We start from the raw sequence: 23,064 nt of genomic DNA on the forward strand, positions 1-23,064 counted from the left end.
GACAGAGACACAGACAGTCACATACATAAGGAGAAAGACACACAGACAGTCACATACATAAGGAGACAGAGACACAGACAGTCACATACATAAGGAGACAGAGACACAGACAGTCACATACATAAGGAGACAGAGACAGTCACATACATAAGGAGACAGACACACAGACATTTACACACAGGGAAATAGAGAATAATGCCCATTCATACCAGTGACACAGAATACTATAACTATTCCACATCAGTCATACACAGAACAGTCATTAACCCCTTCCTTTCCATAATCCCCTTGGTGTCATAGTGTAGTAGTAACACCTGCACATAAAGAAGGTAGTTAAGATATATATTGACAATATAAGCGAATTAACTCCTGTTCTTATTAATTAATGTCCATTTTAAATGCAAGCTTCAAATATACAGCTTAACAATTGTAGCTGAATTTCACTAATTATGTAATGACTGATACCCCCACAAACATAAACCAGACAACAAGTGCAGGTTTACTTATCTTAGTGGTTTCCCATTGCTCATCTGCAGTCCCAGATAACAGCTTCTCTCCTAGAAAATAAAGAATAAAAGAAAATGTTGGGCCCCATGTGTAATATTTTCCCACAACCAGTTCTTGACAGCAGAAGGAAAGCAAAAAATGTCCTATCGATTTGAGTCTCCCGGTACTTCTGCTTCCTCAATCAGCTCTCTGTACCATGTGATCACTGCAGTCACGTGACTGCTGTGATGTCAGAGTGTCCTTTAGAGGGATAGAATCTAGCCGCTACCGTGTGCATTGTGTGATAAAACGTTTTAGTCACTTTCTAGTCTGCTTAAAAAGTTTATAATTGTTATAAATGTTGTTCTATTAGTGCATGTTATTCATCTGCTTGTGCCAGGCAATGGGATACTAAGTGCTGTTTTATTCTTTGTGCTTGTGAAGGGTTAATACACACTGTAGTGCTCTCTGTGCTAGTGAAGTGGTTAATATACATTGTGCTGCTCTCTGTGCTAGTGAAGGAGTTAATATACATTGTGCTGCTCTGTGCTAGTGAAGGTTTAATACACACTGTGCATCTCTCTCTGTGCTAGTGAAGGGGTTAATACATACTGTGCTGCTCTCAGTGCTAATGAAGGGTTAATACACACTGTGCTGCTCTCTGTGCTAGTGAAGGGTTAATACACACTGTGCTGCTCTCTGTGCTAGTGAAGGGTTAATACACACTGTGCTGCTCTCTGTGCTAGTTAAGGATTAATACACACTGTGTCTGTGCTAGTGAAGGGTTAATACACACTGTGCTGCTCTCTGTGCTAGTTAAGGATTAATACACACTGTGTCTGTGCTAGTGAAGGGTTAATACACTGTGCAGCTCTCTGTGTGCTAGTGAAGGGTTAATACACACTGTGCTGCTCTCTGTACTAGTGAAGGGTTAATATACACTGTAGTAGGAAAGGGTTAATACACACTGTGCTGCTCTCTTTGCTAGTGAAGGTTTGATACTCACTGTGTAGCTCTCTGTGCTGTTGGAGGGTTAATACACACTTTGTCTTAATGTAAGGGGTTAATACACTGGGTAGATCTCTGTATAAGTGAAGGGGTTATTAAAAAGTGCAGATCTTCATCTTCAAAGTGCTAATACATTGTATAGCTTTATGTATATACTGAGGCTTTAATGCACTAGTAGAGGATATGACAGTGACAATTTGCTCATTTACTAATTTTATGAATTTGCAGCATTTAAAAATGTTTAAAAGCATCCAATATGTCTTTGAAATGGTTGCATATTTTCTTTTGTCTGATTGGCTGCTGCTTAACATGTGACTTCTAAGCGAGTATTCTGGGAGATTTAGTTCAGTATTGCACTGGCCTTTGTTCCCCTCCCATTTACTTCCTGTGCAGCTGTTGCTGGGTGAGTGAGTCAGGCTGTGTATTGTGTGATAAAACGTTTTTAGTTACTTTCTAGTTTTCTTAAAAAGTTTATAATTGTTATAATTGTTGTTCTGCTTGTGCAAGGTAATGGGATACTAAGTGCTGTTCAATTTTTTGTGCTTGTGAAGGGTTAATACACACCGTGCAGCTTTCTGTGGAAGTGAAGGGGTTAATACACACTGTAGCTCTCTGTGCTAGTGAAGGGTTAATACACATTGTGCTGCTCTCTGTGCTAGTGAAGGGTTAATACACACTGTGCATCTCTCTGTGCTAGTGAAGGGTTAATACCCACTGTGCAGCTCTCTGTGCTAGTGAAGGGTTAATACCCACTGTGCAGCTCTGTGCTACTGAAGGGTTAATACACACTGTGCAGCTCTCTGTACTAGTGAAGGGTTAATATACACTGTGCTGCTCTCTGTGCTAGTGAAGGGGTTAATATACACTGTGCTACTCTCTGTGCTAGTGAAGGGTTAATATACATTGTGCTACTCTCTGTGCTAGTGAAGGGTTAATATACACTGTGCTGCTCTGTGTTAGTGAAGGGTTAATACACTCTGTGCTAGTGAAGGGTTACTACACACTGTGCTGCTCTCTGTGCTAGTGAAGGGTTAATACACACTGTGCTGCTCTCTGTGCTAGTGAAGGGTTACTACACACTGTGCTGCTCTCTGTGCTAGTGAAGGGGTTAATACACACTGCACTACTCTCTGCTAGTGAAGGGGTTAATACACACTGCACTACTCTCTGTACTAGTGAAGGGTTAATACACACTGTGCAGCTCTCTGTGCTAGTGAAGGGTTAATACACACTGTGTAGCTCTCTGTGCTAGTGAAGGGTTAATACACACTGTGTAGCTCTCTGTGCTAGTGAAGGGTTAATACACACTGTGCATCTCTCTGTGCTAGTGAAGGGTTAATACACACTGTGCATCTCTCTGTGCTAGTGAAGGGTTAATACACACTGTGCATCTCTCTGTGCTAGTGAAGGGTTAATACACACTGCGCTACTCTCTGTGCTAGTGAAGGGGTTAATACACACTGTGCTGCTCTCTGTGCTAGTGAAGGGGTTAATACACACTGTGCAGGTCTCTGAACTAGTGAAGGGTTAATACACACTGTGCATCTCTCTGTGCTAGTGAAGGGTTAATACACACTGTGCTGCTCTCTGTGCTAGTGAATAGGTTAATACGCACTGTGCTGCTCTCTGTGCTAGTGAAGGGTTAATACACACTGTACTGCTCTCTGTGCTAGTGAAGGGTTAATACGCACTGTGCTGCTCTCTGTGCTAGTGAAGGGTTAATACGCACTGTGCTGCTCTCAGTGATAGTGAATGATTAATACACACTGTAGTAGGGAAGGGTTAATACACGCCGTGCTGCTCTCTGTGCTAATACGCACTGTGCTGCTCTCAGTGATAGTGAATGGTTAATACATACTGTAGTAGGGAAGGGTTAATACACTCTGTGCTGCTCTCTTTGCTCGTGAAGGTTTAATACTCACTGTGCAGCTCTCTGTGCTATTGGAGGGTTAATACACACTTTGTCTTAATGTAAGGGGTTAATACACTGGGTAGATCTCTGTATAAGTGAAGGGGTTATTACAAAGTGCAGATCTTCATCTTCAAAGTGCTAATAAATTGTATAGCTTTATGTTTATAGTGTAGCCTTAATGTACTAGTAGAGGATATGACAGTGGCAGATCGTTCCTGACACATCAAATTGGAGAATTTGATCTTATCTGTTACTTGGGATTGCATACACTCTGAGAGCAGATGCTTTGGACTTTGTTTTCGCCTATGTTTTCTGAGATGACTGCGTGTTAGTCCTCTCGCAGGGCTGGACGCCATCTTAATTCAGGTCTTGTGGAGATTACTGAACGCAGGTCCGGGGCTGCCGCACACTGACCCCCCCTTCCCCCCCCCCCATTGCCGGGGTTATGGTATCCTGTACTAGGATTAATACTGCCAGACAAGGATAGTCTGCCTGCATATTTAAGGAAGGAATTGTCTAGCCAGACCTACTTACTAAGAGAGCTACCGACAATATTGCAAATATACATAGCAAATGGAGGCTCTAAACTGATGGGAGTTTCAGATAACCCAGCTCATTGATGAACACTACCGAAACCTGACACAGGAGCTATGTGATCTCTTTGCGTCTGTCCAAGTCGTTAGGAGACTAAAACCGGACTGTCCACAACAGTCCCCACAAAATATGGCTGCCAATTTTATGCCGGACAGTATAGAAAAAGAAGCTGAGCAAGCCCCTACCTCCCACTTGCAGGGGGAGTCAAAGAGCGTCCTGCTAAAAACATTGATGTCCGCACAGCGCCTACAGAGAGATGAGTACACACTGGATGCAGAGGTAGATGCAGAGACGTTGCCAGGTCAGTGGGGGAACAACAGTATGCATCAGATCCCCAGAATGACAACGAGGGAAGTCCCCGGTGGATGCATGGGGAGATTTTTGGCACCGTCTTCGATAATGCTATTGAGGGAGATATTGCCTGTTTGCGCTGAGACGGAGGATGGTGGTCATGAATACATAAATCTTTGGGGAGCTCACATTGTAGGGCTGGAAAGAGCGGCTAACCCCAACTTTGAGAAGACCCAGCCCGGCTGCCCGCAAACCTACAGGGAGATAGTATCCTTAGCAGATCTACAGAGCTGTCCATTTTACGAGACTTCTTCCCTCACAGGTAAAATATGGAAGGGATGTCTGCTACCCCAAGCTGACGGGGCCTATAAATGGGGAATTGAGTATTCATTCTCGCATAAAGGCAGGTACATACTTGTGCATATTGCTTCCAATAGACAGAGAGGGGCTAAAGACTTTGAGCAGTCCACGCATAGGAGTGGGCTAGACGCTTCCTTTTTTTTGTGTGTGTGTGTACATATGTAAACTGTTATAGCCAGCTTTTGTTTACTCAAGACCCCTTGGAGTTTTAGAGGTAATGTTACTGTTTTTGTTGGAAAGGCTAGTATATGATATATGATTGACCACAGACAGTGCAGACTCGCAAATATCTGAAAAGCCCAAGTGAAGTACTAAACTAAAAGCTGGGACATATATTTGCTTATTCTCAGCTCAGCATGGGATAGTTATGCATATGAGAATTCCAAGACCAGCTAATAATCATCATGCCTACTAGTGGACCCAGCGAAAATTATCTTGGAACATTCATCTCCACGAACTTCTCATTGCAGCCAGTTATTCAGTTGTTTTTTGCATGTTTCTTTTTTTTTTTTTTTCTCACTTAAGAGTTTCATGACTAGCTAAACTTGCTCCTCAGTATTGGTATGTGTTCTATTTGTTTCTTATTATTGAGTAAGAATTACCTCCATAAATCTCTCCCAAAGTTAAAATTCTCACAGCCTAACCTAACACAGTTTACCCATCATTTCCCTTGTCTTGGCTAGACATTATTTGATAAGCGTGGCCCTACAGAGATATAGTTTACATAAGTTATTCACTGACAGCCATATGTACTCTCTTGTGTAAACAATTTGTCCCCATGGTGCTCTTTCCCTCTGATCAATAGAGTTGCATTATAACACTTATTTCTATGCTATGCTATTAAATTGTAGTATATTAACTAAGGTCAAGGAGGTGCTGTATGCGGCCGATACGGCATCTTATTTATATGATTGAATGCACAGTTAAACCCCATGATATATTGTGGAACTTATGATTCATCACTCTTTAATGGGGTTCACTAGTACTATTTATCTCTACCCCCAGTAATGGCAACTAGTATATATGGCATAATTGCTAGCCAGGTAATATAGTTAGTTAAGGTCCATGAGTGACACATGTGAGCTACCTCCTACTTTCTTCCCGTACTACCTATCAATTACTTGTTTCCTTCATTATAATAGCTATTCAGTAACCGATAACATTTTTACAGTTCACTGCAGGTTATTAAATACTATAAAAATGAGGCATCTTATTGAGATCTTATCTATATAAAGTCCGCATGACACAGTTACTATTTGCTCTGTGTTTCTTTCTTGTTTACTTTATTGTTTTGTTCCTTCTGTGAAACTGAAATTTTTATCCCATGTGTCAAGTGAATCTATTCATTGTTTATGATGTTGTATGCCTTCAAATGAACCTCAAATAAAAATAACAACAACAAAAAACTACATCCTAGGTATTTTCAGACACAGTTATTATTTTTATCATCAAGTGATTTACAAGGGGAACCTTGTCATTTTGACTTGCTATTCACCAATAGCACTCCAGCCACCCATGCCATTTAAGTTAAAATTGTTTCCTGTGGTTTTAATGAATATTGTTTTTCCATCATTTTAAATGCCCCAATAAAAGTTATATAAAAAAAAAAAAAAAAGAGGGACGTTGCACAAAAATAAAATCTCACATAACTTCTTTCATTAAAGCAACAGTTTATACTATGGGTTAACTGTAGGGAAACTAAGTTGAACACTAGTGTAAACTGTTACCACAAACAAATTACACTAAACAAGCTTTTAGATTATACTTGGAGACATAAGACCCATTTTTTTTTACGTTCGTGGTTCAGATAGTGAATACAGTTTTAAAGAAGTGTCCAATTTACTTCTATTTTCAATTTTGTATCATTGCCATCTTATTCTTTAATAAATGCATATCCAGATAGCATGCACATGTCTGCAGCACTACTTGACAGAAAATAGGGATACCATCTAGTATTGTTGCTAATGTTTAAAGGGACATAAAACACAAAAACATATTTCAAGATTCGAATAAAGCACACAATTTTGGACGGCTGTCCAATTTACTTCTATTTTGGAATTTTCTTTGTCCCCTTGGTATCCTTTGTTGAAAGTATACCTAGGTAGGCTCAGGAGTAGCAATGCATTATTGGGAGCTAGCTGCGGATTGGTGACTGAACATAGAAGCCTTTTTTGATTAGTTCACCTGATGTGCTTAGATTACTCCCAGTAGTGCATTGCTGCACCTTTAACAAAGGATACAGAGGGATTGAAGCAAATGGGATAGTGGAGGTCAGTTGGAAAGTTGTTTGAAATTGTATGTTATACCTAAATCATGTAAGAAAAATGCTGGGTTTTGTGTCCCTTTAACTGCTTCTATGTACTGCTGCAGACACATGCACACTCGTCATTTACCTTCCTATTTTTCAATAAAGGATACCAAGAATATGAAGATAATTTGATAATAGAAGTGGTTTGGAAAGTTGTTTGGAACTGCTGCCCTATCTGAGTCATGAAATAAGGGGAATTGGTTTCATGTACCTTTAAAGTCTATGTGTATTTTGCAACTATGGACCCTGTTGGAATTGTAATGTTACAAAAGTTTTGACCTTGTTCCATCAGTTAATTCTTTTAACATATTCTGAATAAAGTTTCATTCAAAAAAAAAAAAAGAGAGAGGGGATAGAGCGCAAAAGAGATGGGGGAGAGAGATCAAAAGAGGGGGGGAGAGAGCGCAAAAGAGAGGGGGAGAGAGAGAGGGGGGAGAGAGAGCGCAAAAGAGATGGGGGAGAGAGAGAGCTCAAAAGAGGGGGGGAGAGAGAGCTCAAAAGAGAGGGGGAATAGAGCGCAAAAGAGAGGGGGAGAGAGAGCGCAAAAGAGGGGGGAGAGAGTGCGAAGAGAGGGGGGGAGAGAGAGAGCAAAAGAGATGGGGGAGAGAGAGAGCTCAAAAGAGAGGGGGGAGAGAGAGCGCAAAAGAGATGGGGGAGAGAGAGAGCTCAGAAGAGAGGGGGAATAGAGCGCAAAAGAGATGGGGGAGAGAGAGAGATCAAAAGAGTGGGAGAGAGAGCGCAAAAGAGGGGGGAGAGAGTGCGCAAAAGAGAGGGGGGAGAGAGTGCGCAAAAGAGAGGGGGGAGAGAGTGCGCAAAAGAGAGGGGGGAGAGAGTGCGCAAAAGAGAGGGGGGAGAGAGTGCGCAAAAGAGGGGGGAGAGAGTGCGCAAAAAAGGGGGGAGAGAGTGCGCAAAAGAGGGGGGGGAGAGAGAGCGCAAAAGAGGGGGGGGAGAGAGAGCGCAAAAGAGGGGGGGAGAGAGAGCGCAAAAGAGGGGGGAGAGAGAGCGCAAAAGAGGGGGGAGAGAGAGCGCAAAATAGAAGGGGGGAGGGAGAGTGCAAAAGAGGGGGAGAGAGAGAGCAAAAGAGAAGAAGGGGGGAGAGAGAGAGAGAGCGCAAAAGAGAAGAAGGGGGAGAGCGAGAGAGAGAGCGCAAAAAAGAGGGGGGGAGAGAGAGCGCAAAAGAGGGGGGGAGAGAGAGCGCAAAAGAGGGGGGGAGAGAGCTCAAAAGAGAGGGGGGAGAGAGCGCAAGAGGTGGGACTGCTGTACTGCAAAAAATGGCCCGTGTGAACGGGCTTTAGGACTAGTATTTAATAAAGAGTTTAACTATGTATTTACATTTGCTAACACGAATATACTACATTGTTTGCGCAATGGATGTTAGTTTTTTTTCCAACAATGTTTTGTTCTATTGACTTCTATAGGGAATGCGAAAATGGGATTTTGTTTGCGCAATAGTCGGGTGTTGGGTTTCTCTCCATTGATTTCTATGGGGGATTACATGAACGCGATAATTTAAGTTAGGATTTTTTCGCTAGTCAGGTTAACGCTTGCGCATATTATTTTTTTTAACTTGTAATATGAGTGCAACCCAACAGATGCAAAAATGAACTCTAGCGAAGTTTTCGAGAATGCGAAAACACATTTTACCACACCACTTGTAATCTAGCCCTTTATTTTTAGTGAATAAAAATGTGTGACAGTGAAATTAGTAGGAAGTACAATACCAATACTGTAGTATTAGATTTAATTTACACTTAAACAAATCTTATTTAACATTTCTTTCTCTTGTAAAGGTGTATCCAGTCCACGGGTTCATCCATTACTTGTGGGATATTCTCCTTCCCAACAGGAAGCTGCAAGAGGACACCCACAGCAGAGCTGTCTATATAGCTCCTCCCCTAACTGCCACCCCCAGTCATTCTCTTGCAGCTCTCGACAAGAAAGGAAGTATCAAGAGAGATGTGGTGACTTAGTGTAGTTTTTACCTTCAATCAAAAGTTTGTTATTTTTAAACGGTACCGGCGTTGTAATGTTTTTACTCTCAGGCAGAAATTGGAAGAAGACTTCTGCCTGGAGGTTTGATGATCTTAGCAGTTTGTAACTAAGCTCCATTGCTGTTCTCACACATAACTGAAGAGTATGGAAAGAAAACTTCAGTTGGGGGGACGGTCTGTAGATTGCCGGCTTTGAGGTATGTTCAGTATATTTTTTTCTACAGTGATTTAACAACAACTGGGATCATGCTTGCAAAAAAGGATAACATTCATGTTAATACTTATATTAGTGTAAAAACGTTTGCATGATTTATAAAGATAAAAACGTTTTTTCTCTGAGGGTGATAAATCTTTATTTGGGTCCTAGTTTCCACATGGCTTGTTAGATTACTCCTAGGAGTACTTTTTCAAAGCCCTCTGACTTTGAGTGCATGGTGGGAGGGGCCTATTTTCACGCTCTAAATGCGCAGTTGATTTTCAGTCTGAGACATCCAGCTTCCCTGAAGTAGTCCTCTGGCTTATAGGACCTCTATAGAGGGTTTTGTTCCTGCAAAAATCGTATTTAAGGGCAAGTAGGAGCCACAGCAGAGCTGTGGCAGGGTGTTTGACTGTTTGTTAGCAGTTTTAACGTTTTTCTAATTCGTTTTTGGGCCTGAGGGGTTAATCATCCATTTGCAAGTGGGTGCAATGCTGCTTTAGTCCCTTATACACACTGTAAAAATTTTGTAGAGTTTACTACTTTCTCTTGCAAGGTGTATCCAGTCCACGGCTTCATCCTTTTCTTGTGGGATATTCTCATTCCCTACAGGAAGTGGCAAAGAGAGCACACAGCGGAGCTGCCCATATAGCTCCCCCCCTAGCTCCGCCCCCTAGTCATTCTCTTTGCCGGCTCTGACAGAAGGGCCACTCTGCGGAAGGGTAAAGTGAATGTGGTGTTAGATTTGTAGTTTTATATCTTCAATCAAGAGTTTGTTGTTTTTAAATAGTACCGGTTTGTACTATTTACTCTATAGCAGAAATGTGATGAACAATTCTGCTGAGAGGAAAATGATTTTAGCATGTTGTAACTAAAATCCATTGCTATTCCCACACAGGACTGTGCTTTTAAAGATCCTATGGATAAAAAGTTACAAGGTTTCCTTCTCCAACCTATTGCCTGCATTATTCCTATAACTACTGCAGTGGCTTTCTGGTTTGAGGCGCTGGAGGAGTCGCTCCAGACGGAGACCTCTTATGACGAAATTATGGATAGAATTAAGGCTCTAAAGCTGGCTAATTCTTTTATCACAGATGCCGCTTTGCAATTAGCTAAGTTAGCGGCTAAAAATTCAGGTTTCGCCATTATGGCGCGCAGGGCTCTTGGGCTCAAGTCATGGTCTGCCGATGTGTCGTCAAAATCCAAATTATTAAATATCCCTTTCAAAGGAAAGACCCTTTTCGGGCCAGAATTGAAAGAGATTATTTCAGAAATCACCGGGGGAAAGGGCCATGCTCTCCCCCAGGACAAGCCCTTTAGGGCTAAAAACAAAGCTAATTTTCGTTCCTTTCGTAACTTCAGGAGCAGTCCCGCTTCAGCCTCTACAGCTGCAAAGCAAGAGGGTAACGCTTCACAGCCCAAGGCAAACTGGAAGCCTTACCAGGGCTGGAACAAGGGTAAACAGGCCAAAAAGCCTTCAGCTGATACCAAGACAGCATGAAGGGGTAGCCCCCGATCCGGGACCGGATCTGGTAGGGGGCAGACTCTCTCTCTTCGCTCAGGCTTGGGCAAGAGATGTTCACGATCCCTGGGCAGTAGAGATTGTTACCCAGGGATATCTTCTAGAATTCAAGGACTCCCCTCCAAGGGGAAGGTTTCACATTTCTCGTCTGTCTTCAGACCAGACAAAGAAAGAGGCGTTCTTACGCTGTGTAGAAGATCTACTCACGATGGGAGTGATATGTTCAGTTCCAATTGCAGAACAAGGAACAGGCTTTTACTCAAACCTGTTTGTGGTTCCCAAAAAAGAGGCAACTTTCAGACCAATCCTGGATCTAAAAATTCTAAACAAATTCCTCAGAGTCCCATCATTCAAGATGGAGACCATTCGAACGATCTTACCAATGATCCAGGAAGGTCAATATATGACTACCGTTGATTTAAAGGATGCGTACCTACATATCCCTATCCACAAAGATCATCTCCAGTTTCTCAGGTTCGCTTTTCTGGACAAGCATTACCAGTTCGTGGCTCTTCCCTTCGGTTTGGCCACTGCTCCCAGAATTTTCACAAAGGTGCTAGGTTCCCTTCTGGCGGTGCTAAGACCGCGGGGCATAGCAGTAGCGCCTTATCTAGACAATATCCTAATTCAGGCGTCGTCTTTTCCCAGAGCCAAGGCTCACACGAAGATTGTACTGGCCTTTCTAAGGTCCCACGGGTGGAAGGTGAACATCGAAAAGAGTTCTCTGTCCCCGTTCACAAGGGTTCCCTTCCTGGGAACACTAATAGATTCGGTAGAAATGAAAATATTTCTGACGGAGGTCAGAAAGTTAAAGCTTTTAGCTACTTGCCGAGTACTTCATTCCACTCCTCAGCCATCTATAGCTCAGTGCATGGAGGCAATCGGATTAATGGTAGCGGCAATGGACAAAGTCCCTTTTGCTCGAATACATCTCAGACCACTGCAACTGTGCATGCTCAAACAGTGGAATGGGGATTACGCAGACTTGTCTCCTCAGATACAATTGGACCAGAGGACTAGAGACTCTCTTCTCTGGTGGTTGTCTCAGGGAACATGTTTCCGCAGACCAGAATGGATCATTTTAACGACCGATGCCAGTCTGTTAGGCTGGGGTGCAGTCTGGGACTCCCTGAAAGCTTAGGGCCTATGGTCTTGGGAAGAATCTCTTCTCCCGATAAACATTTTGGAACTGAGAGCGATATTCAATGCGCTTCAGGCATGGCCTCAACTAGCTGTGGCCAAATTCATCAGATTTCAGTCGGACAACATCACGACTGTAGCTTACATCAATCATCAGGGGGGAACGAAGAGTTCCTTAGCGATGAAGGAAGTCTCCAGAATAATCAGGTGGGCGGAGGATCACTCCTGCCATCTCTCAGCAATTCACATCCCAGGAGTGGACAACTGGGAAGCGGATTTTCTAAGTCGTCAGACTTTTCACCCGGGGGAGTGGGAACTCCACCCGGAGGTTTTTGCTCAGCTGATTCAGCTATGGGGCACTCCAGAATTGGATCTGATGGCGTCCCGTCAGAACACCAAACTTCCTCTCTACGGATCCAGTTCCAGGGACCCCAAGGCGGTTTTGATAGATGCTCTAGCAGCGCCTTGGTCCTTCAATCTGCCTTATGTCTTTCCACTGTTTCCTCTTCTCCCTCGTCTGGTCGCCAGAATCAAGCAGGAGAAGGCTTCGGTGATTCTGATAGCGCCCGCGTGGCCACGCAGGACTTTGTATGCAGACCTAGTGGACATGTCATCTGTTCCACCATGGACACTGCCATTGAGGCAGGATCTTCTAATACAGGGACCATTCAAGCATCCCAATCTAGTTTCTCCGCGTCTGACTGCTTGGAGATTGAACGCTTAATTCTATCAAAGCGTGGTTTCTCTGAGTCAGTTATAGATACTCTGATTCAGGCTAGAAAGCCTGTCACTAGGAAAATCTACCATAATATATGGCGAAAATATCTTTGTTGGTGTGAATCCAAGGGTTACTCATGGAGTAAGGTTAGGATTCCCAGAATATTGTCTTTTCTCCAAGAAGGATTGGAGAAAGGATTGTCAGCTAGTTCCTTAAAGGGACAGATATCTGCTCTGTCTATTCTCTTACACAAGCGTCTGGCAGAGGTACCAGACGTTCAAGCGTTTGCTCAGGCTCTAGTCAGAATCAAGCCTGTTTATAAACCTGTGGCTCCGCCATGGAGTCTTAATCTAGTTCTTTCAGTTCTTCAAGGGGTTCCGTTTGAACCTTTACATTCCATGGATATTAAGTTATTATCTTGGAAAGTTTTGTTTTTGGTAGCTATATCCTCTGCTCGAAGAGTATCAGAATTGTCTGCTTTACAGTGTGATTCACCTTACCTGGTGTTTCACGCAGATAAGGTTGTTTTGCGTACCAAACCTGGTTTTCTTCCTAAGGTTGTTTCTAACAAGAATATTAACCAGGAAATAATAGTTCCTTCTCTGTGTCCGAACCAATCTTCAAAGAAGGAACGCCTGCTACACAATCTTGATGTGGTTTGTGCATTAAAATTCTATTTACAAGCAACTAAAGACTTTTATTTATTTAATTTATTCTGGTAAGAGGAGAGGTCAGAAAGCGACTGCTACCTCTCTTTCCTTCTGGCTGAAAATCATCATCAGGTTGGCTTACGAGACTGCTGGCCAGCAGCCTCCTGAACGAATTACTGCTCATTCTACCAGAGCAGTGGCTTCCACATGGGCTTTCAAGAATGAGGCTTCTGTTGAACAGATTTGTAAGGCAGCAACTTGGTCTTCACTGCATACTTTTGCCAAATTTTACAAATTCAATACTTTTGCTTCTTCGGAGGCTATTTTTGGGAGAGAGGTTTTGCAAGCAGTGGTGCCTTCCGTTTAAGGTACCTGTCTTGTTCCCTCCCTTCATCCGTGTCCTAAAGCTTTGGTATTGGTATCCCACAAGTAAAGGATGAAGCCGTGGACTGGATACACCTTGCAAGAGAAAACAGAATTTATGCTTACCTGATAAATTACTTTCTCTTGCGGTGTATCCAGTCCATGGCCCGCCCTGGCAATTAAGTCAGGTAAATATTTTTTTTGTTTAAACTACAGTCACCACGGCACCCTATGGTTTCTCCTTTTTCTCCTAACCTTCGGTCGACTGACTGGGGCGCGGAGTTAGGGGGGAGCTATATGGGCAGCTCTGCTGTGTGCTCTCTTTGCCACTTCCTGTAGGGAATGAGAATATCCCACAAGAAAAGGATGAAGCCGTGGACTGGATACACCGCAAGAGAAAGTAATTTATCAGGTAAGCATAAATTCTGTTTTTTATCACTGTTTTGCAGTTTATGTGGTAGTTTTTTTCTCTTAAAGGCACAGTACCGTTTTTATATTATTGCTTTTTTCACATTTATTAAAGTGTTTTCCAAGCTTGCTGGTCTCATTACTAGTCTGTTAAACATGTCTGACATAGAGGAAACTCCTTGTTCATTATGTTTAGAAGCCATTGTGGAACCCCCTCTTAGAATGTGTACCAAATGCACTGACCTTTCTATAAGTTTTATAAAGACCATATTATGGCTTTTAAAGATTTATCACCTGAGGTTTCTGAGACTGACAAAAGGGAGGTTATGCCATCTAGCTCTCCCCACGTGTCAGAACCTATAACTCCCGCTCAAGGGACGCCAAGTACATCTAGCGCGTCCAATGCGTTTACCTTACAAGACATGGCGGCAGTTATGAATCATACCCTCACAGAGGTATTGTCCAAACTGCCAGGGTTACAAGGAAAGTGAGACAGCTCTGGGGCTAGAACAAATACAGAGCTCTCTGACGCTTTAGTAGCTATGTCTGATATACCCTCACAATGTGCAGAAGTTGAAGCAGGAGAGCTTCTATCTGTGGGTGACTTCTCTGATTCAGAGAAGGCGTTACTTCAGTCTGACTCTGAAATGACAGCATTTAAATTTAAGCTTGAACACCTCCGCGTGTTGCTCAGGGAGGTTTTAGCGACTCTGGATGACTGTGACACCATTGTAGTCCCAGAGAAATTGTGTAAAATGGACAAATACTTTGCAGTGCCTGTTTACACTGACGTTTTTCCAATCCCTAAGAGGTTTTCAGAAATTATTACTAAGGAATGGGATAGACCAGGTGTACCATTCTTTCCCCCTGCTGCTTTTAAAAAGATGTTTCCTATAGATGCCGCTACACGGGACTTGTGGCAAACGGTCCCTAAGGTGGAGGGAGCAGTCTCTACCCTAGCTAAGCGTACAACTATTCCTGTCGAGGACAGTTGGGCTTTCCTAGATCCTATGGATAAAAAATTAGAGGGTTTCCTTAAGAAAATCTTTATACAACAAGGTTTTATTCTCCAGCCTTTTGCATGCATTGCCCCAGTCACTGCTGCAGCGGCTTTCTGGTTCGAGTCTCTGGAGGAGGCTCTACAGGTAGAGACCCCGTTGGATGATATCCTTGACAGGCTTAAAGCTCTTAAATTAGCCAATTCATTTATTTCTGATGCCGTTTTTCATTTAACCAAGCTAACGGCTAAAAATTCAGGTTTTGCCATTCAAGCGCGTAGGGCGCTATGGCTTAAATCCTGGTCAGCTGATGTCACTTCAAAGTCTAAACTTCTCAATATCCCCTTCAAAGGGCAGACCCTATTTGGGCCTGGACTGAAGGAGATCATTTCTGATATTACTGGAGGAAAAGGCCACGCCCTTCCCCAGGATCTACAAAACAAGAGGGAAATTTTGCCCAGTCCAAGCCAGTCTGGAGACCTAATCAGGCTTGGAACAAGGGGAAACAGGCCAAAAAGCCTGCTGCTGCCTCTAAGACAGCAGGAAGGAGTAGCCCCCGATCCGGGACCGGATCTAGTAGGGGGGCAGACTTTCTCTCTTCGCCCAGGCTTGGGCAAGAGACATCCAGGATCCCTGGGCTCTGGAGATTGTTTCCCAGGGATATCTTCTGGATTTCAAAGCTTCATCTCCAAAGGGGAGATTTCATCTCTCACAATTATCTGCAAACCAGATAAAGAGAGAGGCATTCTTACATTGCGTTCAAGACCTACTGGTTATGTGAGTGATCCACCCAGTTCCAAAGGAGGAATAGGGGCAGGGCTTCTATTCAAATCTGTTTATAGTTCCAAGAAAGAGGGAACTTTCAGATCAATCTTGGATCTCAAGATCCTAAACAAATTTCTCAGGGTCCCATCCTTCAAGATGGAGACTATCCGAACCATCCTACCTATGATCCAGGAGGGTCAATATATGACTTCCGTGGATTTAAAGGATGCTTATCTACACATTCCGATACACAGGGATCATCATCAGTTTCTCAGGTTCGCCTTCCTAGACAGGCATTACCAGTTTGTGGCTCTTCCCTTTGGGTTAGCCACGGCACCAAGAATCTTTACAAAGGTTCTAGGGTCCCTTCTGGCGGTTCTAAGGCCACGGGGTATAGCAGTGGCCCCTTACCTAGACTACATCCTGATACAGGCATCGACTTTTCAAATCGCCAGGTCCCATACGGACATTGTTCTGGCATTCCTGAGGTCTCACGGGTGGAAGGTGAACGAAGGAAAGTGTTCTCGCTCCCCTCTCACAAGAGTTTCCTTCCTAGGAACTCTGATAGATTCAGTAGAAATGAAGATTTATCTGACAGAGGTCAGGTTGTCAAAACTTCTAACTTCCTGCCGTGCTCTTTATTCCACTTCTCATCCGTCAGTGGCTCAGTGTATGGAGGTAATCGGATTAATGGTAGTGGCAATGGACATAGTTCCGTTTGCCCGCCTACATCTCAGACCACTGCAACTTTGCATGCTCAATCAGTGGAATGGGGATTACACAGATTTGTCCCCTCTACTAAATATGGATCAAGAGACCAGGGATTCTCTTCTCTGGTGGCTATCTCGGGTCCATCTGTCCAAGGGAATGAGTTTCCGCAGGCCAGAATGGACTATAGTAACGACAGATGCCAGCCTTCTGGGCTGGGGTGCAGTCTGGAACTCCCTGATGGCTCAGGGTTCGTGGACTCGGGAGTAGACCCTCCTTCCGATAAACATTCTGGAACTAAGAGAGATATTCAATGCTCTTCAGGCTTGGCCTCAGCTAGCTACGTTCAGGTTCATCAGATTTCAGTCGGACAACATCACCACTGTAGCCTATATCAACCATCAGGGGGGAACAAGGAGCCCCCTGGCAATGTTGGAGGTTTCAAAGATAATTCTATGGGCAGAGGTTCACTCTTGCCATCTCTCAGCTATCCATATCCCAGGAGTAGAGAACTGGGAGGCAGACTTTTCATCCGGGGGAGTGGGAGCTCCATCCGGAGGTATTTGCCCAGTTGATCCAACTATGGGGCAAACCAGAACTGGATCTCATGGCATCTCATCAGAACGCCAAGCTTCCTTGTTACAGGTCCAGGTCCAGGGATCCCAAGGCAGCGCTGATAGATGCTCTAGCAGTGCCCTGGTCCTTCAGCCTGGCTTATGTGTTTCCACCATTTCCTCTGCTCCCTCGTCTGATTGCCAAGATCAAGCAGGAGAGAGCTTCGGTGATCTTGATAGCCCCTGCGTGGCAACGCAGGACTTGGTATGCAGATCTGGTGGACATGTCATCCTTTCCACCATGGACTCTGACGCTAAGGCAGGACCTTCTACTTCAAGGTCCCTTCAAACATCCAAATCTAATTTCTCTACGTCCGACTGCTTGGAGATTGAACGCTTGATTCTATCAAAGCGTGGTTTTTCTGAATCGGTCATTGATACCTTTAATTCAGGCTCGAAAGCCTGTCACCAGGAAAATCTATCATAAAATATGGTGTAAATATCTTCATTGGTGTGAATCCAAGGGTTACTCATGGAGTAAGGTCAGGATTCCTAGGATATTATCTTTTCTCCAAGAAGGATTAGAGAAGGGATTGTCAGCTAGTTCCTTAAAGGGACAGATTTCTTCTCTGTATTCTTTTGCACAAGCGTCTGGCTGAGGTTCAGGCGTTTTGTCAGGCTTTAGTTAGAATCAAGCCTGTGTTTAAACCTGTTGCTCCACCATGGAGTTTAAATTTAGTTCTTAAAGTTCTTCAAGGGGTTCAGTTTGAACCTTTGCATTCCATAAATATTAAGCTTTTATCTTGGAAAGTTCTGTTTTTAGTAGCTATCTCCTCGGCTCGAAGAGTTTCGGAGTTATCTGCTTTACAATGTGATTCCCCTTATCTGATTTTCCATGCAGATAAGGTAGTGTTACGTACCAAACCTGGGTTTCTTCCTAAGGTGGTATCTAATAAGAATATCAATCAGGAGATTGTTTTTCCTTCACTATGTCCTAATCCTTCTTCAAAGAAGGAACGTCTATTACACAATCTTGATGTGGTTCGTGCTTTAAAGTTTTATTTACAAGCTACGAAAGATTTTCGTCAAACATTTGCTTTGTTTGTTGTCTACTCTGGATAGAGGAGAGGCCAAAAGGCTTCGGCAACTTCCCTTTCTTTTTGGCTAAGAAGTATAATACGCTTAGCTTATGAGACTGCTGGCCAGCAGCCTCCTGAAAGAATTACAGCTCATTCTACTAGAGCAGTAGCTTCCACATGGGCTTTTAAACATGAGGCCTCTGTTGAACAGATTTGTAAGGCGGTGACTTGGTCTTCGCTTCATACCTTTTCTAAATTCTATAAATTTGATACTTTTGCTTCTTCGGAGGCTATTTTTGGGAGAAAGGTCTTACAGGCAGTGGTGCCTTCCGTTTAAGTTCCTGCCTTGTCCCTCCCTTCATCCGTGTCCTAAAGCTTTGGTATTGGTATCCCACAAGTAATGGATGAACCCGTGGACTGGATATACCTTTACAAGAGAAAACTAAATTTATGCTTACCTGATAAATTTATTTCTCTTGTGGTGTATCTAGTCCACGGCTCGTCCTGTCATTTTAAGGCAGGTGTTTTTTATTTTTAAACTACAGTCACCACTGCACCCTATTGTTTCTCCTTTTTTCTTGCTTGTCTTCGGTCGAATGACTGGGGGTGGCAGTTAGGGGAGGAGCTATATAGACAGCTCTGCTGTGGGTGTCCTCTTGCAGCTTCCTGTTGGGAAGGAGAATATCCCACAGGTAATGGATGAATCCGTGGACTGGATACACCACAAGAGAAATAAATTTATCAGGTAAGCATAAATTTTGTTTTTCAGGAGAAAATATTGTTGATGTGTAAGTGTCGCTCTTTCAAATAAATTATATTAAAAATGATTATAATATATTTGTAAAGCTGTTGTATGTCCCACTCACAAATAGATTGTCTACTCCTGAGCTTATATTGTAAATTTCTGGAAATATTAATATTTAAGGGGCAATTATAACACCCACAGAGCTAACTGTACTAAATGCTTGTGCTGAATAAATAGCACATATGTAATAACCTAAACAGCTTATCTGTATCACATGAACTGTTATGTGTGGCTTTAATTATACCATATGTACAGTTAAGCAGAACCTTTATTTATTATCTGTCTAAACCTTTTAATATACTTTTTACAGACACGGCCAGAGCACTGAGAGATATCAGGTATTGATGTAACTGGAGTGAATAAGGGAACCTTCCTGAGCACAGACATTGGAACCCGATATCAGCATGAACTCATATGTGTTAGGTGAGTAAAAAAGATATTATGCTGACTTTAATTACTGGGAAAATAGAATATATCACTCATTAAACAAATATAAACTATATTTATATCTGCATCTTTAATTACATTTGTGTCAACACCTGCTCTCAGAATACTTGCAACTCTTCCTTCCCCTGCCCTGGCCCAGCTCATGGAACTCCTATAATTACACTTATGCCTACCTTGTTCCCATGTGTGAGACACCCACAACTCCACCAGTGAGTGTTCCCCACCCCAGAACCACCACTGATTTGTGTGCTTAATTTAAAGGGACAGTACACTGTAAAATAGTTTTTATGTTAATGTATTTTCAAGGACTTGTTATACCAGCTGCTCTATATAAAATGTATGTGAAATTGCATTTTCAGTTTTATTTGTGTATATGAAGTAGCTGGTTTTGTGCTTTTAAACCACAGCCTATAACAATGGGTTGAGTTTGGAGGTAATATCAGATCTCATTATGTTATCACTTTGTGTACACAGACTTGCCTCCTTATCTTATATTTGTATGGAAAACTAAAGCTCAATACATAGAATAATGGAAGATTATAATTGTATTACTTAACTATCCTGCACCCCACTGGCAGTGTAATTTCTTCTACTGGCTGTGTTTACTTAGGCTATGCAATAGCTGAGACTCCAGTATCAAAACGTTCAGTATAGGTTGGGAAATCACAAGCTAAATCAGCTATTTCATATGCCAAAATAGCGGTAAAGGAGCTACTTGTAAACAATTTAATACACTCCAGCAGGTAAAATGGATCATTGGGAACAATTTAACAGGGAGTATTATTAAAAGTAATATTTTTTTGGCTGATTATATAAATAGAACTACAACAGCAAGCTAAGAAGCATCATAAGATCACTGCTCCTTAGCCTTTCGAAATATCTCACACTAATTATTAGTCTGTGATGATTAAGCCATCATATTTTCACCCAACTTGTTTAGTATGAGCCGGGCAGGGCTATATTTGCATTTGCTTGTGCAATGTTAAATGAGAATGGTGGATGCCACCTCTCTTGACCAGAATACAGGTGTACTTCTTCCCTGGCTAAGAACATTATACACATGCACATTTTTTAATGGGGACCTATAACTTTGTTTTCATCAGTAATCCGGGTTTTATTTTATTATGATGAAGAAATATTTGCATTATTTGTCTTCCGTTGTTTGAATTTTTGATTTAAAGGGTAATCAATTTAAAAATTAACACAAAACAGAAGACATTTTATGGAGTGTAAATAAATATAATTTTTGAAAAAGATGGATTCCATTATAAAGAATAAACTTTTTTTATTCCTTTTCTTTTTATGTAGACAAACGCTTGAATAGTTCATATCCATCCTTCACTACAGGAAGCATTAGAATGATACCGCAAACTCCAAAAGTCTTAGACACCAATGACTATTCACAAACATTGGGGCTATCACAGCAGATATTTAAAGAAGATGGTGAACTGGCAGGAACTGGGCAGCAATCATTATGTACAAAGAGTAATTTAGTCATCAAACAAGAGGACAACATTTATGACTTATCTAGTGAACTTATCCCTGAGAATAAACCACACACATTTACTGAGTTTTCAAAACATTTTAAGGAAGGGAAACGTCTTAAGTCAAGCCAAATGATTCATACAAATAAGAAACCATTCAAATGTACAGAATGTGAGAAAAGCTTCACATGTAATTTGCATCTCCTTAAACACCACACAGTTCACACAGTTGTGAAACCTCACACGTGTACAGAATGTGGGAGATGTTTCACATCTAAAGGAGGCCTTATGTATCACAAAAAGATCCACACAGGGGAGAAGCCTTTCACATGTAATGAGTGTGGGAGATGTTTCACATACAAGGGAAATCTCAGATATCATGAAAAGAGCCACATAGGGGAGAAGCCTTTCACATGTAATGAGTGTGGGAAATGTTTCACATCCAAGGGAAATCTCAAATCTCATGAAAAGACCCACATAGGGGAGAAATCTTTCACATGTACAAAATGTGGAAAAAGTTTTACACATAAGAGTAATCTGAAAACTCATGAAAGAAGTCACACAGGAGAAAAGCCGTTCACATGTACAAAGTGTGGAAAAGGATTTAGGATCAAGAGTGATCTAAAATATCATGATATGATTCACACAGGTGAAAAGCCTTTCACATGTACAGAGTGTAGAAAAAGTTTTACACTTATGAGTAGTCTGAAATCTCATGAAAGGATTCACACAGGAGAAAAACCTTTCACATGTACAGAGTGTGGAAAAAGTTTTACACATATGAGTAGTCTGAAAATTCATGAAAGAAGTCACACAGAAGAAAAGCCTTTCACATGTACAGAGTGTGGAAAATGTTTTACACTAATAAATAGTCTGAAAACTCATGAAAGGATTCACACAGGGGAAAAGCCTTTCACATGTACAGAGTGTGGAAAATGTTTTACACGAATACAAATTCTGAAAAATCATGAAAGGATTCACACAGGAGAAAAGCCTTTCACATGTACAGAGTGTGGAAAAAGTTTTACACATATAAATAGTCTGAAAACTCATGAAAGGAGTCACACAGGGGGAAATCCTTTCACATGTACAGAGTGTGGAAAAAGTTTTACACATATGAGTAGTCTGAAAACTCATGAAAGGAGTCACACAGGGGAAAATCCTTTCACATGTACAGAGTGTGGAAAAAGTTTTGCACACATAAGTGCTCTGAAAAACCATGAAAGAAGTCACACAGGAGAAAAGCCTTTCACATGTACAGAGTGTGGAAAAAGGTTTACACAAATGAGTCATCTGAATACTCATAAAATGATTCACACAGGGGAAAAGCCTTTTGCATGTATAGAGTGTGGAAAAAGGTTTACACGAATGGATAGTTTGAAAACTCATGAAAGGCGTCACACAGGAGAAAAGCCTTTCACATGTGCAGAGTGTGGAAAATGTTTTTTACTTATAAGTAATCTGAAAATTCATGAAAGAAGTCACACAGGAGAAAAGCCTTTCACATGTACAATGTGTGGAAAAAGTTTTACACAAATAAATGGTCTGAAAATTCATGAAAGGAGTCAGTCACACAGGAGAAAAGCCTTTCACATGTAAAGAGGGTGGAAAAAGTTTTACACAAATAAATAGTCTGAAAACTCATGAAAGGAGTCTGTACTTGTGAAAGGCTTTTCTCCTGTGTGACTGAGTGTGGAAAAAGGTTTACACGAGTGGATAGACTGAAAACTGAATCACACAGGAGAAAAATCTTTCACATGTTTATAAAGTAGAAAAATTATCCTGTGCCATTCAGTTATCACAAAACACTTTCTATGTGGGAGAAACAAAAAGAGCGATCAAAGACCGCATCACTGAGCATCGTGATGATATAAAAAATAAAAACCAAAAGAGCAATGTAGCAAAACAAACTTTATTTTGTAGAAGACCATTGATATGATATTCAGAATACCTAGATATCCTATAGCAGTGGCCACTTAACGCAATGGGTTCTTAACCTCTACTATGTAAATATCTTGAGTTGTAATTTTTAAGAATATGCTATGTTCCCAATGATCTAATCAGCGGCTACATAGTAATTGAATATATATATATATATATATATATATATATATATATATATATATATATATATATATATATTATTTTTAAATGCTGTCCTTTTAACAATGTCTGTACCAAATGCATATATATTTACACCTGTCAGTAGGGGCGTTACATGTATAACCCTATAAAAATGAGTACCTTCAACCTTCCCTTTACACTCTGACAAAGCCC

The 23,064-nt window shown here is 41.8% G+C and overlaps 1 protein-coding gene across 1 annotated transcript in view; it reads left to right on the top strand.

Moving 5' to 3' along the window:
- LOC128660020 (oocyte zinc finger protein XlCOF6-like) overlaps positions 1-22,830 on the top strand; it is a 286,538-nt gene extending 263,708 nt beyond the window's left edge. Inside the window, exons 3-4 of the mRNA XM_053713621.1 lie at positions 19,167-19,279; positions 20,612-22,830. Of these exons, the coding sequence (XP_053569596.1) occupies positions 19,261-19,279; positions 20,612-22,386 (1,794 nt within the window). The 5' untranslated portion in view covers positions 19,167-19,260 and the 3' untranslated portion in view covers positions 22,387-22,830. The remainder of the gene's footprint in view (positions 1-19,166; positions 19,280-20,611) is intronic.
- The last annotated feature ends 234 nt before the right edge of the window (positions 22,831-23,064 follow it).

The sequence above is a fragment of the Bombina bombina genome, chromosome 5, assembly GCF_027579735.1.
Source record: "Bombina bombina isolate aBomBom1 chromosome 5, aBomBom1.pri, whole genome shotgun sequence".
Classification (NCBI taxonomy): domain Eukaryota; kingdom Metazoa; phylum Chordata; class Amphibia; order Anura; family Bombinatoridae; genus Bombina; species Bombina bombina.